General features: G+C 41.0%; 1 protein-coding gene across 2 annotated transcripts in view; it reads right to left on the reverse strand.

Moving 5' to 3' along the window:
* pappaa (pregnancy-associated plasma protein A, pappalysin 1a) overlaps window positions 1-19,332 on the reverse strand; it is a 124,006-nt gene that overhangs the window by 40,751 nt on the left and 63,923 nt on the right. For both annotated transcript variants that reach the window (XM_061800353.1, XM_061800352.1), the window contains exons 11-13: window positions 7,354-7,464; window positions 6,643-6,778; window positions 5,198-5,411 (exon numbers count right to left, since the gene is read on the reverse strand). In XM_061800353.1, the coding sequence (XP_061656337.1) occupies window positions 5,198-5,411; window positions 6,643-6,778; window positions 7,354-7,464 (461 nt within the window). The remainder of the gene's footprint in view (window positions 1-5,197; window positions 5,412-6,642; window positions 6,779-7,353; window positions 7,465-19,332) is intronic.

Genomic DNA, 19,332 nt, shown 5'->3' on the forward strand with positions numbered 1-19,332 from the left:
CATCCATCAATGTCTGCTTTACATATCAGATCGATAAAACACATGGAGACAGAAGATAGCCATATTTGGCATGAAAGGGAGAGAGGGGAGTGGGGGGCTGGGGGTGAAGACACAATGTGGAGTGACATGTGCGAATGAGGAGTGACAGGATACAAGGACTGTGTTGGCGTTTAATGCTCATGGAATGCCTGGAATGCCCGAGATTACCATATAGGGGCCCACACAGAAAGTGTCAGTGTGTCTGTGTGCGTCTGTCTGCGTGTGTGCTCGTGTGTACGTGTGTGCTGAGGGCAGAAATTTAATCGTAATTTTATCTCTTCCTCCATTTCTCTTTTACACCCTCTCTTGTAGCTGTAATCTTTCTTGTTTAAGTGCTTTCCACTGAATTACGGGCTGCTTACGTATGTGCTGTATGTACGCACCCATCCCTGATGGTTCCACCCTGCCACTGACAAGCAGGAGAATGTATGGTTCATTAATAGAATAAAGCCAAATTAAAAAAAAAATAATAATCAAAAAAGGCACGGAGAGGAAAGGTGGCGCTATAACAATACAATCGAAGTCAGAACCTTAAGTAGAGTAATTATTTTTGCATTCCAACATGAAAACTGGTGAATTAAGACAAGGGGTAAGAATGAATGCGGAATTAAAATTATGCATAATATCATGTTCGAATATAGAGGTAATGAAAAAATAAAATGCACAGAGAATGACAAAAAATAAACAATATTCAAAGCACTTTATGCATAAAAACTATCTAATAAATAGCATTCATTTTAGAGGAATTTATCCTTAATTTGAAATAGATTTTTTTTATTGAAAAAAAACAAGACAATTCAAAATGATATAAATATAAAAAATTATACAATACTAAAATGGGTTTCGCATGCTTAAAAATGATTACAATTTTTAAGTAAAAAAAACAAAACATGCCAATGGTCCCAATCTCCTTACATTAAACACTATATTTAAATGTTATTAAAATTCAACAAAATGCCAAGTAGAGCAATTGAGGACTAATTAAAGCGGAGGTTCCTTAGTTTCTTTGGTAATGGAAATCCTTTTGTCGTAAATGTGAATTAACCAGGCGGTGTTAAGGCTCCCCTTCTGCTTTTCACGATGAAAAGTGCATCGTATGACACAATACTTAACCGTAGACTGCCGTGAAAAGACGGAACGGGAGAACGGTGTGGACAAAGTGACGTTTAATAGCTTTTGCTGTCGTTAAGGACTCAGGGTGGAGGGGAATGAAAGAAGATGTGTGTGTGTTAAAATGTGTGTGCGTGCGTGTGTGTGTGTGTGGGGGGGGTGGTGGGGGGGGGGGGGGTTCAGGGATATGGTGTTTTTGGAGTGTTGCAGGAAATGTGGATGAGGGAGGCAGCACCAAAGCTGGAGGTACCCAAAAGTCGGACAACTTGGTGGAGATGTTTGGGGGATGGACATCGATGCTTTCAAAACAACAACAACAAAAAGATCAAAATGACACCTCTTAAATTTCACAGAACCACATTCATGTGTGTCCTCAGTTCAGCAAGCACAAAAGAAACAAAAAAACTTCTGTGCCTGCGTTTTTGTTTTTGTTTGCTTTTTGGTGTTTTATTCAACACTTATTTCCAAAATGATGGCCGACCTCATGAAGGGGTGTTCAGAGCACAACTTTCATAGTAAGAGAGGTTTTACTTTGTATTGGTTAACTTATTTTTACACTTCGTAATTAAACATACTATCATGTAATGTGGGCGGCACGGTGGACGACTGGTTAGAGCGTCAGCCTCACAGTTCTGAGGACCCGGGTTCAATCCCCGGCCCCGCCTGTGTGGAGTTTGCATGTTCTCCCCGTGCCTGCGTGGGTTTTCTCCGGGTACTCCGGTTTCCTCCCACATCCCAAAAACATGCATGAATTGGAGACTCTAAATTGCCCGTAGGCATGACTGTGAGTGCGAATGGTTGTTTGTTCCTATGTGCCCTGCGATTGGCTGGCAACCAGTTCAGGGTGTACCCCGCCTCCTGCCCGATGACAGCTGGGATAGGCTCCAGCACGCCCGCGACCCTAGTGAGGAGAAGCGGCTCAGAAAATGGATGGATGGATCATGTAATGTGGATGACAGTTTAAATTTGAAAAGGAAAAATTAGGACTATTATGTAGAAATTTGGAATAACAAGAACCGAGGCAGACTCAGAGGAATGAATACAAATATTGTCAGTGTAAATAAAACGTAAGGTAATATAATCTTATATCATCATTTACAACATGCAGTCAATAACTCCACACTTAAATTCATCTGAGACTGTTTACATACCTCAGTCTTGCTGTTTTGGTAAACAACAGAGTTCAAATTGACGCAGAAGCCTATGTGAACAATAGCATCTGTGAACTAAGATAAGTAGTCACTGCCCTTTTTTTCCTGGGTTTCCTATCTGAGGGAGGCGTTTATTTCCAAGTCTGAAAAAAAATCTAAATTGTCTTCGACATTATAGGTTTCACCGTATTATCATATTAATTGAAAAAATGCATTTTTTATTTTTATTTTATTTATTTTGGCAAAATGTTTGCATGTGTTTTTAGTCAAATCAGCATGTGTGTTTGTTTGCATCCGATGCAGATAATGGGCTCTATAGTCGTACACTGCGCAATGTGAGCCGGGGCGCAAATGGTGCGCATCTTGATATACATGCCAGAGCAAGGCTCGCTGCACCGACACCACCCAGCTTAGTACAGACCGGTCTGCCAAATAGGCAAACATGCGATGTCTCCTTTGGCTTCCGCCCGGAGCGTGTGGCGGTTCAAAGCATTTGAACCGTGTGACTGAGGGCTCTATTTTCAGTGATGCATCTTCATTTTCATGCAAGCGCGAAGTTGTGCCCATAGAGATGCGCTTTGCAGAGGGAGATCTTGGTACACAGAAAGTCATTCTAAACTTAGGCCTGCTCATACCACATCTAAGTTGTGGTGCCGCGATCTAACGCAATTTTGGTGAATCTGATCGGTGTAAATGCGGGCAAACAGACACGCGAGGTCCTCGGCCGTGTGTGCTGGATGACAGATTTATTTCAACAGGGGGTCTCCAAACCTCTTAATCATTGCAGAAATCAATTAATTGAATGCATTATTATGATTATTATCATTATTATATTTTGATAAAAATAATTACATTTAAGTCACCTGCAATTTTTCACCAGTCCATTCTGTATTTGAAAAAGGTATTCCGCTAACGGCAAATGCTCCAGTCACGCACGGGTTGCTGACTCCTCTTCCCATATATGGCGCCACTATGCAAGATTATTTGCGCCACTTTTAAAAAGTATACAATAACCCGTTTCAATTGGACAGGATTGAAGCTGGCTGTGGTGACACGTCCACTAAAGTACCCAAACCGATTCTAGCCCACCCCCTCCGCGGACATGTGGGGTGGAGCAGACGTATTTCGTTCATAAATATGTGAACAGCGAACCCTCTGAATCATTGTAAAAAGCAATTCATTGAATGCATCATTATTATCATCATCACTAGCCCATTTAAAAACAAATTTAAATCTCCCCACTGGCCAGCGGGCAGCTATGGGTGGGTGTTTCGTTTATGAGTGGGGTTGGATTAATAAGGTCGGCGGACATATTTAAGTCGCCCGCGGTTATCACCGGCTCATACTGTATTTAATCACTTTGTCTTTTGCCATACCGGCCAAGTGACAATGCTCCGTCATGCACAGATCATTCTCTCCATCCTTGCAAGAGTGTCATTGCGCCTTATAGAAAACTTATAGAAAATGAATTAAATAAGCTACTTTGATTGGCGGCGAATAAAGTCAGCTGTGTTTACGCCCACCGACCAGACACAGCCGCCCACTGGCGCAAACACACTTAAATATGTTGGCTAGTCCGACACACGTCTGCGAGATTACGAGAATCTGGTGTAACACGCCCCCTCGCAGAGTTACGCCACGCACCGCCCCAGATTTGCTCTAGTCAATGAAGTAGAGGCCAAAGTCTTAAATCTATTTAGGTGTTTTTGGCACATGACAAATGCCACAAACAGCTCTAATGCTGGCCGCACAATTTAGCGAACAAGCGTCCTGCGTGGATTTTGATGTTTACTCGCAGAATTTGGCATGGCAAAATCGTGTGAGCTTGTGTATGTGTGTATGCATCATCAGTGCGAGCAATCGCATGCGTGACAGCGGTGCGGCAATCGAGTAAACAGTGTGAGTTGCTTTGTGCGTGCGGTTGGGTGTCGTGCTAGTTGTGGTGAGTGACTCGCCAACCAAACTTGTTTAAATCAAAAAGGTACCAAAACTCAGAATGGACAAATTTTACTGCTAAAAATCTCATTGGTGGTCCAATAAACACCCTGGAGGAATGACATCATCAACACTTGTCAGTGTTTAACTTTGATTAGAAGTGGCTGGCTGTATCACATGTTGGCTTTCCATGCGCACACACACACACACACACACAAACACACACACCCGTTTTTAAAACAAAACAGGTAGTAATTCAATTTATCTCAATTCAGCGACACTACTGTTCACACATGGACATTAAATACTAAAAACAGTGCCGAGCCCATTAAAACTATAATGCAGCACATAAACAGCCCCTCAGATGAAGTAAAGTGTGGAGATGTTACTTACTCTTATGTTGTGTGGAAATGGCATCTTTAACTATATAGCATTCAAGTAGATTCGGACAAGTGATCGCTCTTCAGCGTTGTGTGGTCCATATTCAAGTTCCGGCTTGCTACATGACTTATTAGTTAGTTTTTGTTGTTGTTGCATTTCTAGAAATACAGTTTATTCACATATATATTTTTTGATTCATATTTTCTCAAATGCCATTTCCAGTCATGTGATTTTGTAGGGAATCAAGACATCTGCTCTACTAGACTTTGTTGGAGTTTAACAAATCATTTCTGGTAAAGGAAAATTTGTCAGTCAGGGATGTATAAACAAACTTCACAGTGAATACAGGCAATGTTGAGCACATTCGCAGAATTGTGTCTCAGATTGATTTGAAGTAAATGAAGCATGTCTGATTCCTGTGGTATGGCACGCCATCACTTGGTATAAACACATTATTACATTGACTAATTTTAGCCAGAATACAATTGTATAGTAAAAATGATGGTGTAATAATAGCAAAGTTTAACAAGATGGAATTGGTTTTATTATCTGTGATATGTTGGCACATTTTGTTTACACACCTTTGACCGGTAGGGTTGTAGATCTCATTGCTCTGGCAACCGCTGATGGTGATGGGGTCAAAGGACTGGAAGGAGCGCAAGCCGACGCCGGAGATGGCCACCAGGCGGGAGGCGAACATGACCTGGATGGACTTGGTGTGGTAGAAGGCCACCGACAAGTCGTGGCTGACTGGAATCACCAACGGGTTCGTACGGCAGCTCAGTCGCCACTCGCCTGTGAGGAAGAACCAAGAAATGCTTTGAATTTTGCTCATCACATCCAGATATTTCTACTGGATCCAGTCTAACGTGTTTGTTATGTTGACAGCGCTGGCTCGGGAGCGGAAAGCGAAGGCAGAGATCTTCACTAGTGACGTAGATAAGCTCGAGAAATTTGAATGACCTGATTTCAGATGAAAACATCTGGAACTCAGGAATGCATGGACGATTTTAAGTCATATGTCACATGTTTACTGAGGCACAATAGAACCAATATTATATCCCAAATACAAGAAAAAGTTGGTTGGTAAAATACGGCACCATTAATATTTGGTCAATGTGGAAATAGTTTTGCGACGAGTAAACCTTATATTAAAATAGGATTTGCTACCAAATTAGCAATCTGGATCAAATCAGGATTTTTCATGATTTGACATTATGCAATCTGAACATTCATAAAACCCAATAGTTTGCATGTGTTCGAAGAAATTTGATGGAGATACAATTTGTTTTTAGTTTCCCTGGAAAATAAGAATACTGTAAATATTTCTTATCATTTTCCATGGGGAGCACGATGGAAAACATGCATGTTACGATAATAGAAGACACTAAATTGTCCATAGGTGTGAATGTGAGCACAAATGATTATTTTTCTAAATGCACCCTTGTGAGTGGCTTCCAGCCAGTTGCCAAAAGTCAGCTAGGATAGAAAATGGATGGATGGCTATTTTCAGTAGCAGTGTGAGATTTTTTTTAAGAATATATATCCTTCATAATAAATTTCAGGGTTGATATTTGGCAAACTTTAGACAGGAAGTTCCACTGAATGGGCAAACACCTCGGAGGGAGGGAACACGACAAAGATCCAACAAAATTGGCTTGTTAGAGCCACCACAGATTCAGCATTTATTTGCTTGTGCCTTTAATAGAAAAAACGACAGCAAAACGGAATATTACCACAATCAATTAATTTGATAAGAGGCCTGAAAAATAATGATCTGACAGTGAGTCTTTCCCCCCCCCCCCCCCCCCCCAACACAACAGGGGAGGAGAAGTGAGTGTTTTGTGTTAAACTTCACACTGTTGTTCCGACAATGTGGAAAACATAGTTGGTGACCCGACCGACTCTTACACTGGGAAAATTGCTGGGTGGACTTTATCCCCCCATTCTGTGTCAGTGACATTTGATGTACAGTATATACCAAATATTGAGAAAGAAAAAGGCCCATATATATGAAGATTCTTACCAAGACTATGGATTGCTTCTTTGGTGTCCACAAGCTCAACGGTGATGTTACACTGAGTCTGGTCGATGTAACCAGTCCCGTCAGCCGCCAGGTGTATGATCACCGCCGCCGCCACCATTGGATGAGAGAAGTGGGCCTGGTTAAGGGAAGATGAGACAAGATTTCCAGTGAGTGAAAGTGACTGCACGATTAAGTGTTTTTCCCCAGGTATATTCACCATAAATGCATGTGACTGTGTTATGAGGTCGTATTTTATTATCTATTTTCTTTCTCTTCTGAGCCAAATCCTAAAAGGTAATGTTTCGCAAACACGGGGTGTAATATTGTAATGTCTAAGGCTTTAAGCTTGTGTTCTTTATGTTTAAAGAAAACAACCATTGTAATGAGGACATGATGTAATATTGCACCGTATGGTGTCCTGGTTTAGAATGTGATAGACCAACATACTGTATGGCAACCACATAAAACTGATCAAAACTGACAATTCATTCACTTGTGCTCCCCTATCTTTCATGCTAACATAACAGTAGTCTACAATAGTAGGTTCATGAGATACAGACACACTGATAAAACACTGATTTTAGGCTTCTTTTTTTATTTTTATTTCATGTTTCCCACATGTATTTCCATTTACAACACGGAATCCAAATCTTGATTGACTCAATATGTTGTAGCACTGTCAACTGATACATTCAATCCGTCTGGTTTTACCTTGAGCCTGTAGTTTGGGTGTCCCCAGAGAGTCTTGCGGGCCTCGTGACATGGGAACCAGGCATATTGGGAAACCCCGTCAGATAGATCAAACACCTTGGACTGACAAGTCTATGGAAAGACAAGAAGAGGGAATAAAAAAATGTACTACTTTTTTGAGTAGTAGGAGTAGTTGTAGTAGAAAAAAATTATTCCTTGTCATTGTATCCCCTGCCCTATGGTACTGATCCATGGGCCATTTGGAACTGGGCCGCACAGAGAGCCTGAACAAGAAATATTTTATTGATTATAAAAGTCTGAAATAAGTTTGATTTTGAAAATCCCTCTGTACGCACGTCAAACGGCTCGTCTCGGTCACGTCATACGGTAGAAAAAAGTAAGCCCACAAGCAAACAAAAAAAGGAGTAAAAAAACAAATGGCCAAATTTACTGATGCCTGGTTTACAAGGAAGCGGGGTCAAGGGGTCCACCTAGTCTTGCATGTCAAAATTTGCTATAAAAGGATGGTGACGCAAAGAAAATGTTAAGAAAACAGCATAGATTGAAAAGAAAGAAAGGTGACAGCGAGAAAAAGGTGACAAATGGACACAGTGACTGAAGAATAGCAAACACAAAGGTGAATGGAGGGCAGATACCCAAGGACGGCCAGTTTCGCCTGCTGCCCTGAGCTAGTGAAATGGGACACCCGTAACTGGAGATTTTTGCTCAGGAGGCTACTGTAAGATTCTGCCACCGTGGAAAAACTGTCACCACCCCGACCACCCACCTGCCCATATAGCTGTCCCCTGAATTTGTTGACATGGACTATGTGCTCACTGCTGATACAGCAGAAGTGAGAATTCCGATGAGAATGCAAATGCCGTTTTGTGGATAGAGTCCCACGACACTCTGATGCAACCGGACAATTTGTTTGTCGTTTGATAACTGCTGTGGAGAGTGCAGAGGTTACATGTCAAACAGCTTAAATCCAATCATTTGAACCACAAGACGAGAAAGCAACAATACAACCAAACCCCTTGGTCTTAACGCAGAACACGTATGAATCCATTCTGATTCTTGCAAATAGAGTGGTACCCCTGAAGTTCAACCCCAATCTGTTCCTTGACACTGGTGGAACTTTGATTGGGTCGACTTTCACAACAAAGTTTCCCAGAGAGATCAATTATAATGTTCCAATGTACAGTGTAGTGTTTCACTTTCTTCCTCCCACCCAGTTCCAGTCTTCAATACTGTGTTTTTCGAAAGATGGTTCAATACCTTTCCTCTAATCTTAAAGCCATACATCCGTTTACCTGTCTATCCATCATCCCATCCCAAAGACTCCCCAGTTGGTCCATTGTTTCCTGTCTGTCTAGCAGTGGCCTTGGCTCCAAGTATTATTTTCGATAAGACTACATTTTAGGCGGCACGGTGGAGCGTTAGAGTGTCAGCCTCACAGTTCTGGGGACAGGGGTTCAATCCCCGGCCCCGCCTGTGTGGAGTTTTCATGTTCTCCCCGTTCCTGCGTGGGTTTTCTCCGGGCACTCCGGTTTCCTCCCACATCCCAAAAACATGCATTAATTGGAGACTCTAAATTGCCCGTAGGGGTGAATGTGAGTGCGAATGGTTGTTTGTTTGTATGTGCCCTGCGATTGGCTGGCAACCAGTTCAGGTTGTACCCCGCCTCCTGCCCGATGATAGCTGGGATAGGCTCTAGCACGCCCGCAACCCTAGTGAGGAGAAGCGGCTCAGAAAATGGATGGATGGACTACATTTTAAGATCACCTTTCCAGTTATACGTCCATTTGTTTCAGTCGCAGTTTAGTTTGCTTTCAAATTCGCTGTATACTGTATATTTCTGAGACAAAACAAAAACTGATGATCTCTCACTCCGTCTGCTTCAAAGCACATTGTTACTGTAGAGTCCAAAGCAAACCAAAATATTGAATGTCATGTCAGTAGTATCTCACAGGTTTCATTTCTATAAGAAACAGCCCTTGATATAAAAAACTAGAGTTTGCAAATAAAAATTTCAATTCTACTTTCATGAAATGTGCCGTTCGCAAGACTGACCACTATGGCCATTCCAATCACTTATAAATGGATCATCAATGGACAAAAACTTAATTATTAACAACTGGGCTACACACTATTGTCCACAGATTTATCTGAAGTTCTGGGGGAAAAAAACTATATTTTGTGCACACCCAATCCCATTATGAACATGCAGTGTGTTAACCTAAGAAGCTTAATTTGATACAGTAGTGTTGTAGTAAGATGTCGGATCCTTCAAACATGTTGCAAGGAAACCTTCCTTAGACTCCTTTGAGCCATGATCAGGTATTATAATAAGACCAAAAATGTGTCCCGGAGGACAGTAAAAATGAACGTTTGTTGATGAATATGTCGAGGGGAGGGCTACAGAACCCCACAGACATTTATAGAAGTCCCTTTTATAACAGGTTGAGTAATAAACCACATGGAAACAATTATTAATATTCCAAGGCTACTTCAACCAATTTACCATCTGTGAAAGCCAAAGTCTGCAAGACTGGACAAACATCTGCTTAGTAATGTAGCTATTATTGACAAATTTGAGGCAGGTTCTCTCTGTAGTGCGTTTGCCATGAGTCTTTCACTCAGCAGAATAAAAAATAAGAAAATGGGGAAAAATACATGGCTTGAATGAAAACCAGATGCCTTTAGCTCTATGACAGTCAAACTGTATCAATACTGACCAGTCAGCCCACCCCTGTAGGCAAAAGTAACTGTCAAAGGCATTAGTAACTGTATCTTTGTAGGATGTGGTATTCAGGGCCAAGGCGGCTGTTCACACAAAAAAAGTTACTGGCAGGCAAAAGTACACAGTAGTTTGCATATGAGTGGTACAACACCAAAATCGTCATGATCTAACGAGGCAAAAAAGGAACAAAATATTTTGCAAAGAATATGACGATACAGATATTTGCCCTCCATCAGGCTGGGTATTAAGAACCACAGCCTGCTACCAGACCTTTCAATTGATTGCTTGATTAAAACAGTCATACTATCACAGCAGGAGCAGTTGAGAAAAGACAGTACACAGAATATTTATAGTCTCAAGGCAGGCAGAGACAAGGGAAGGAGACCGCAGATATGGATGATTTAAAATGGCATGCACAGTGCAGTGTTGCACCAGCAGTGCATACTGATGATGCCCAAGGGATCTCGCTGCTTGTGACATGTGGAGCTGGGACACAAAAGCAATGATGGAGAAGGGAAACGTCTTCAGCCTTACAGGAAAGTAAACCATGAAAGCTTCCAGGGAATTGTAAGAGTTGTTGTCATAAGGAACATAAGATGGAGAACTCCCCAAGCAAATATATTGTGCCATAGCCATGTTCTTAGGCCAATTGTAAACCAATGACTTAGACACTAAAAGTATCTGATCGTGGCTTACATGTTTTCAGGATTATGCCTAAATGACTTCGTTTGACAGAATTCTGGAACTGCAACCTTTATTCATCCTGTTCCTTTACACTCAAGATTTCCTTACTACGCGCATATTGAAAGAAATTGACACACACATGCTAGGGGATCCAGTCTTGAAACCTAACATCCAACTCTTTACGGGTGTAGTAACAGGACTACACCCTGGACTTGCCGCCAGTCAGTCGCGGTGCGATGGTGAATGGGGCATTGAGTGTGAATCGATCTTATGCCAGCTGTGTGGAAGTCATCTATGTGAACCAGCGCGCTACCAATGGAATGATGAACGAATGAATGAAACAGTCAGCCAACTGTCAGCAAACATTTTATTTTTTTTACTACGAGTGCCTCACTTCTGCTGACACAAAGCCACGTCCGACTGTCTTAATTGTGTCACCAGTTTTCGAAGTTTCTAAACAAACCATCGTGACTCACTGGTGCATGGAACGTGTTTTTCCGTCTGCCGGCCACATGCAAAAGAGAAAACCAGCGACTGTTCTGCGATCAACAGCCATTAATCTTCCAAAAACTTTGCTAATGTCATCACAGCAGGAACAACACGTAGTGAACGACAGCACCGAGCTCACATTCCTTGAAAAGTAATTCAATAACCTCCTGTAACAAATTCAAGGATTTCACCAAGTAGAAATATCCAATCAAATTTCCAATTCCAGGTGTCAACTTGGAACAAAAACCCCACAGGAAAAACATGTGGTCTTAATTTGCACCAGCTGGCTGGTCAGACAACAGCCCAAATGACCAAATCTGTAGGCACCCACTGTTTGTTAAACATCACTTTCGCTAACAGCAGCGTTAATGTGGAGCCAAGGGCCAATGGAGAGGAAAGGAAGTCGAGCAGAAAAAGAGATGGAGAGGGCAACTGCTGGACTCGTTACTCTGAAATTTTGCAGGCTTAAGAAAGTGTACAATTAGAGTGAGGAGTAAAGATTAAATTAGGAAACACTTGGTAAAGACAGAGTAATGGCCATAATAATGACTCCTACAGAGTGATGTACTGAATTTCCGGGCACGACAAACATCCAGGTAGAAAATGAGCAAACCCTGCCTGGCTTTCACTCTTATTAGGAAGCCTTCAGACTTTGTATTCAACTCAATCAACCCTGACAATAAACACAAACATGAGGTCATTTTTTCACTTAGGTCCTATTTACTGAACTTGGCAATGAAAAGAAGCAACACGTAGTCAAGAGAAAGTGATTGTTTTCATGTTGGCAAGCCCTCTCCCTATTATTCTATGCCACTCCTAAGAAAGTCAATAATTAGGGTACTTGCTGTGATATATTAACTAGACTGTTTGCTGTTTGTGCCAACGACTTAACAAATCACTTGTAGAATCAACATGAACTGAGTCTTAAGTATGTATTAGCCAGGTACAATATGTTCGTCAGTATGAAGAACAGGGCCAAAACCGTCTAATCAGTGTACAGAAAAGAGAATGCTGTGCTCCCCAATAATCTTTCCAGGAAGAGTTTTACGGAGTTGTTTGGCCTCTTCAAAAGTAAAAAACATAGTCATTGTCCTTCACTTAATGCACTGTGCAGAGATATACAGTAAATGTTGGGATTATGTGCTATGAGAAATAAGTTCAATTGACTAAAATGTTCATAAATTTCAAAATTCTGTGCATGCTATTGCCAGTTTACACAGTTTCTTTATGCAGTACTTGGTTTTCTTTAAGGATACCTACTGGCAAAGGTGGGTACTAAGGCGTTACATTTACTCAAGTAAAATTTTAGATCAATTGTACTTGTCAGAGTAGTTTTAACGCATCATGTTTTTTACTTTTACTCGAGTATTTACCTTAAGAAGAAACAGTACTTTTACTCCGTGGCAATAATCTATATGCCGCTCACTACTTTCATTTATCAATAATTGCGTGCACGATCTATTTTAGACTTTCGTTTTCGACTACCGCATCGGGAGCCGTCGTTCCAATGCACCGTAATTACCACGGTGATGTTTAACTCAAGCCGGCACGGTGGACGACTGGTTAGCACATCGGCCTCACAGTTCTGGGGACCGGGGTTCAAATCCCGGCCCCGCCTGTGTGGAGTTTGCATGCTCTCCCCGGGCCTGGGTGGGTTTTCTCCGGGCACTCTGGTTTCCTCCCACATCCCAAAAACATGGATGGTAGGTTGACTGAAGACTCTAAAATTGCCGGTAGGTGTGAATGTGAGTGCGAATGGTTGTTTTTTTCTATGTGCCCTGCGATTGGCTAGCGACCGGTTCAGGGTGTACCACGCCTCCCGCCCGAAGATAGCTGGGATAGGTTCCAGCACGCCCGCGACCCTAGTGAGGATAAGCGGTATAGAAAATGGATGGATGGATGGATGTTTAACTCAAGTTCACCAATCAAATGACACAAGAAAGTCACTTGTTCACACACAGAGTCTTCTATTGGGCTTCGCAGGCCAATCAAAGTGAGTCGTGACAGCCGCGTGTAACTCATGTTTTACTGTAAAACATGAAATCTTCTCGGGTACGTTCTGTTGACTCTCTCACACACACACACACACGCACACACACACACACACACACGATCAATAAGTCCTTTAGTAACCAGATTTATTTAAATTTAATTTATTATAACTTTATTTAACCAGGTAAAAGACCACTTAAAACAGAACATCTCTTTTGCAATGGTGACCTGGACAAGAATGCAGCAAGTTAAATGTCAAGTCCAAGTCAATCACATTCAAGTTTATTTCAATTGTTTATTTTCACATCCCGTCTCAAAAAGATACAAAAATAAATCAGTTGAATTGTACAAGTTTTAGGTCACATTAATGGTGGAAAAAGTTTTAAAATTATATATATATATATATATATATATATATATATATATATATATATATAAAATTCTTTTACAACACAACGACCTGGCATTTGAACATGGGTGTGTATAATTTTTTCTTTCTACTTTCAGCCTTGTTCCTGTTTTTGTAATCTGCTTGGTGAGCCTACAATATTGTGTTGTTTAACCAGTAGAAACAATATAGTAGTAGACCATTTCATGGGGCTGAATTTGCCTTGTTATTTTACAAAGATTTTATTTCCTAAAAATTTTGACACGGTGGACGACTGGTTAGCACGTCTGCCTCACAGTTCTGATGACAGGGGTTTAAATCCCGGCCCCGTCTGTAGGGAGTTTCCATGTTCTCTCCGTGCCTGCGCGGGTTTTCTCCGGATACGCCGGTTTCATTCCACATCCCAAAAACATGCGTTTCACATTACTACACATAACTTAATTTCGGAGCTTATTTGTTCTACTTTCTTTGTATGTATGAATTTCTTGGGTTGTTCCCACAGCTGGTGAAATTTTCATGTCAATAGCACCTTTGGAAATACATTTAGTGAGAAAAATGGTGACGTGTTAAATACTTATTTCAGCCGCTATACATAATGTAATATTTCTGGTCAAAATGCCAACAAATCAAGGTGTCAGACCCCGCACAATGCGTGAGCATCAACACTAAAGCGGTTGTCAGGGGACTGTGGAGTGGGACGCCTGTGAAAAAAATTACTAATACAAATATGGGCATGTGTGGGCACAGCTGAGGCTGGGCACAGCAATCATTATGGCAAAGTTTTCTGTCTTAATTTAAAAGCCTAACCAAGCAGCAATGGTTGGAGGGGATAAGATGGAAGGAAGCAGAGAAATAGAAAATGTTTCTCTGCCTCTTTCATCAGGCTGCAACTGGCATTGTGGGATTTGGGGTTAGGGTTGGTGTAAAAATATGTAATGTTCGATGGTTTTTAGGCTTGCTCAAAGTTGTGGTTGTTACTTGGATGTCCACATCACTTTTTTTTTTTTTTTTTGCACCCGAGTCCCGATTCGATGCATACAACTACCAAAAGTCAACTTTTAATATTTAAAAGAACATCAAAAAAAGAAAAATAAGTAACAAGTAAAATACTGATATTAAAAAATAGAAATAAAAACAATATATATGTAGAAAATAGAAATAATTTTGGTAATCCTCATTGAACAGGGAAATTTCAGTCTGATTACATGTCAGACTGATGATTCTGATCGCTGTTCCTGCTGTGCGTGCCTTGGCCTCTTAGGGGCAGCGTGGTGCGATGCATGCGCGTTTGCAGTAAAAAAAAAAAGAATAGAAGAACGTTGCGATAGAACATTAATTTAACTCCTTTTTTACAGATTAGGAAGAATATATGCCCGCGAGTATTGTTATATTATCTGTCTATATGTGTTACTGCAGAATTTGTGTATAAATATTCCTTATTTGAAGGTAAATCCCACCCGTGATCTAATGCTAATTCTAGCTAGCCTGTCAAAGGGAGTTTCCATTGACTGTTAGCATTAAACTGACGATCATGTGCGTCTTGTATTTAAATATAGTGTGTGCAATTATTTTTGTTGCGTGTTTCGTTTAACAGTAAACTGCAACTGGGCTGTCATTGAACAGTTTAAAATATGCTCAGGGATGGCAGAGACTGTTTGTGCGTAAATGCCATGCACGCACACGCAAACACACAATCTGCGTGTCACTGTCAGTCACTTATATTATACCGGTACTAAAAATACCCTGACAAGTTACATTGTTTAAGATAAAACAAAGCTACTACTGCTCAATTTGGCAAGATCTTTGTACTTTTGTATTATTTTGTCACTTTGTGACATTTAAAATGTTAGAAAATGAATAAAACCGATCTTTGTCACCCAATCTCGATCAGCTGAAAGTTACCCGATCGACCCTAATTTTCGATCATGTGTTTGGATCGGAACATCCCGAATTGTTACTACAAAAATATCAAAAAATTTGAGATAAATATCAACCAGATAAAGCTCAAAATGTAGTCTTTCATACCAACTATACACCGAATTTTCTGTTAGTGGTGATTTGTTCTGCTTTTTGCACTTATTGAACAATAAAACCTCTTGCCTCAGCACCTCATGTTTCAGAGAGGAAAACATGTTTTAAAAACTACTGCTCCTTTACTATATTAGTTTACAATTATTTAAAAATCATGATAAATTGTGTTTAATCTAAACTGTTGTAGCCCTTATTTGCTAAGATTGAACAAATAAGACAGGATAAAGAACATGGTTGTATTTTGTTAGCTGGTTAGCCAATCTAAGAGGAATTACAAATATAATTAATAACCGTTGCATCTTTGATTGTATTATATGGCTAGCATTTGTTACCTACTTAAAAAGGTTTTTGCAGAACAAATAAAATTTAATATAGCCACTGTAACTTTAATATGGTAAGCAGTGGCTAGAAAGAAATTAATGTGGTATTAAATTGAGCGAATATGTTTTTCATCAGAACAAGATTTTCTTGCTTGACAACTTAAGGAGAACTGCAACATCATTTAAACTTAATAATAGCTAATTTTAACTAGTACCCAATGTATACTGTCAGCAACAAGTGGAGTTTTAGTTTACTATTTCAAGAGAAAAACTAACCTACTGTATAGACATTTAGATTTTGTTAACAGACATTTTGAAATAAAGTAACATATTTATTGATAATTAATTTGCCCTTCCCTAATTTTTGTGTACGTGTTCATCTTCATCTTGTTATGAGCAGTGCGTGTGATTTGGCGGCCGTGCTTTAAGTGGTTTGGGGCCACATATACAATGTAGTTTAGAGCCACCAAATTCCTAGGGCCGGCCCTGCAAGGTTGTAGTCCGCATTTCGCCCACAGCTGGGATAGGTTCCAAGTGGTAGTGAACAGATTAATGGTTCTTCAAATCAGCCATTGGTAGTGCATTGAGTGTAGGTTAGCTTGCGACTCAAAGCTGCAATCTCGTTTGCCTTGCGGTTGACCAGTGAGCAGTCCAGGGTGTAGTCCACCTTCTTCACCCTAGATTAGCTGCAATACGTTTCAACTCTCCACAAGTGGAAAGGAGGGATGGATCCTAAAGTCATATCGGGATGCAGGACATTGCAGAGGTTGGAAACTGTTGACGCAATGACAGTGAAACGTATTTACCACAGGTATGTTTTTAGGTCTATTTCTCGCATTCTTGGCAAAAATACATACTATGAATTTGAAGCCTGAGCAGACGTGAGCATCTGCGAGGCATTTGTGGAAGGAAAGAGAAAGAACAAGCAACAGAGAGAGAAACGAGCGCCACTTTCCAAGCACCATCCCATGGTTTACCGGAATGCTGGTGAGGGCCTGGTGTGTGAGGTAATGTCCTGTCACTCAGTCCCACCCATAGCCACTGAGGCCCACCGTCTCATTGGTGCAGGGCTAATAGCGGTGACATCAGCGGCCTGCTGAGAGTGAGGCCGTTAAGCGCTAACGAGGCAGGGCAATTATGCAGTTTACCTAAGCCCGTCTCATCAGGAGAGACTGGGTGGTAAGGGAGCGTCGACCGCAATCTAACATATAGGAATCGGTGAATGTGCGATGGGGGCAAGTTGAAAACAGATGGGTCTGCTGAGAGGATAAATGTCCCTCAGTCAGTGGTCCCCTGTGTTGAGTAGAACAAGGCCAAAACCTTGCATATTAACAGCTTGAAAATGTTATATGGGGTCAACAGTGCCACGAAAAAGAGCACGCCGACCGCACTGAGGTTTTTGCATGGCAGAGCCACAATAATAATTGAAATGGGAAAAGCAAAAGGGAAAAAGGAACGCCATCCCAGAGGTTTCTTTTTAATGTTACCACACGCTTATGTCACTGGCATGCTGCCTGACGAGGTCTGTGCGGTTTGAGGGAATGTTGGCGAGGGAGTCCATGCCAAAGGCGCTGGCTTTCCTCTCCTGTTGAAAGCGGCAGCCCGGCTACTGTTTTTTTTTTTTCTTTGGTTGTTTTTTTTTTTTTTTCTCTGAAATGTGTGTATCTGCTCTGCAGTAGCCTCTACACGGTGCTTCCGATTGCTTTTTTGGGGGGCCGTAAGACAAAAGTGGGCCACCTATTTTCTACCACAGCATTTGTTTGCTTGACCTTCAATTGGGATTACACAAAAGCTTCAAAGTTGAGGTTTGTGAAACCCTCTGTTGGTCTCAAAAGCCATTCTTTTATATAAATATAGCAACACCACATGCGTGCACACAAACAATTGGGTATTTCAGAGGTAAACGTTTACCATTCTGAGACATACCAACAATTTAGATTAAGGTCAGTAAAAAATTAGTGTTGTGCTACTGGAGATTGTTCATGGTCTATTTTCAATTGAATTTTAACTTTTGGTCTTTCCCTGAACAAGACCAAAACTGCATGGGACTATCCATCCATGTTCAAACCTTATGGAGAAAGGTTTCTTCAACGTCCCTTTGCATCTCGTGAACATAGTTTGTGTACTGATTTTTTTTTCATACAATTTCCTCAAATTGTGTCGATTTCTACAAATGCTATCACATAAGCATCACCTGGTCTTAGCCTTGAGTTGATCTTGTTAATATTAAAAACAACAAAAAAGACTACACCTGAATCTGTTGACTCTCCATACTGACTCCTCTCACTTCTACTCTCATCTGAGCAGTCATGAGGTGTAAGCTGCTGGGGCAAGGGAGGCATGGTGTGATGCACCAGTCAACACTTTCCGTTCACTAGTTCCCAGTCGTGACCAAATCGAGAACGATGCTTCTGTAGGTTGTGATGAAGCTGACAATACTGTATGTAAGGTAGTTTGTTCTTAACATATGAAGATGGGGTAGGAGTAGCCAAATATTGTGCTTAAGTAAGAGTACTGTTACTTGACAATAATGTAACTCAAGTAAAAGTAAAAAGTAATCCCCCCAAAAAATTACTTGAGAAAGAGTAAACAGTACACAGTGAAAAAGCTACTCAAGTACTGAGTACCGAGTAACTTCAGATTTTTTTAATCACAGCATGAATATCAATAAAAAACATAAGAAAACAAAATGTGAATGTGCAAATTCTGATATTGCTGTGTCTGTGTGTGTGAGTCTGTGTGTGTGTGTGCGTGTGCGGCGTGTGAGCGAGATTATCACATACCCCAAGAGACAGTTGTGATGAAATAGGGCAGATGTGGGCTAATATGCACAGCCAAAACAACAACAAAACATCTGCAGTTCACCTCAAGGTGTTTTCCCAAGTTAGAAGCTGGCTGGCCACGTTTGGGCCAGACAAATACTACAATACACGAAAGCTGTTGCTTTTCTTCATCTAAATGTAAACACAAGTTGCGCGCCATCAATGGTAACGTTGACCTTCCCAACATGGTCGCCACGTAGGTAAGTCGATGAGCCGGGCTGCCGTATCAAGTGTTAATACCTATGCCCGGGGAGCCCAGTAGAAGACGTTGGGTGTGGTCATGTGACTAACTTGTGTCGTTTGAATGGTGAACTAGACTTGAACATCACAAGCGCTTAAATTGGCTTGGAGCAAACAGCGACCGGCGCGGAAGTCGAAGTCGTAGTCTAAACCAGATAAGTCGTGCACCAGTTGATAAATAAAAGTAGCGAGCGGCATTTTGATTATTGTAACGGCGTAAAAGTACAGTTTCTTCTTAACATAAATACTTGAGTAAAAGTAAAAAGTATGCAGTATTACAACTACTTTGAC

The sequence above is a fragment of the Phyllopteryx taeniolatus genome, chromosome 15 (genome assembly GCF_024500385.1).
Source record: "Phyllopteryx taeniolatus isolate TA_2022b chromosome 15, UOR_Ptae_1.2, whole genome shotgun sequence".
In the NCBI taxonomy this organism is placed as follows: domain Eukaryota; kingdom Metazoa; phylum Chordata; class Actinopteri; order Syngnathiformes; family Syngnathidae; genus Phyllopteryx; species Phyllopteryx taeniolatus.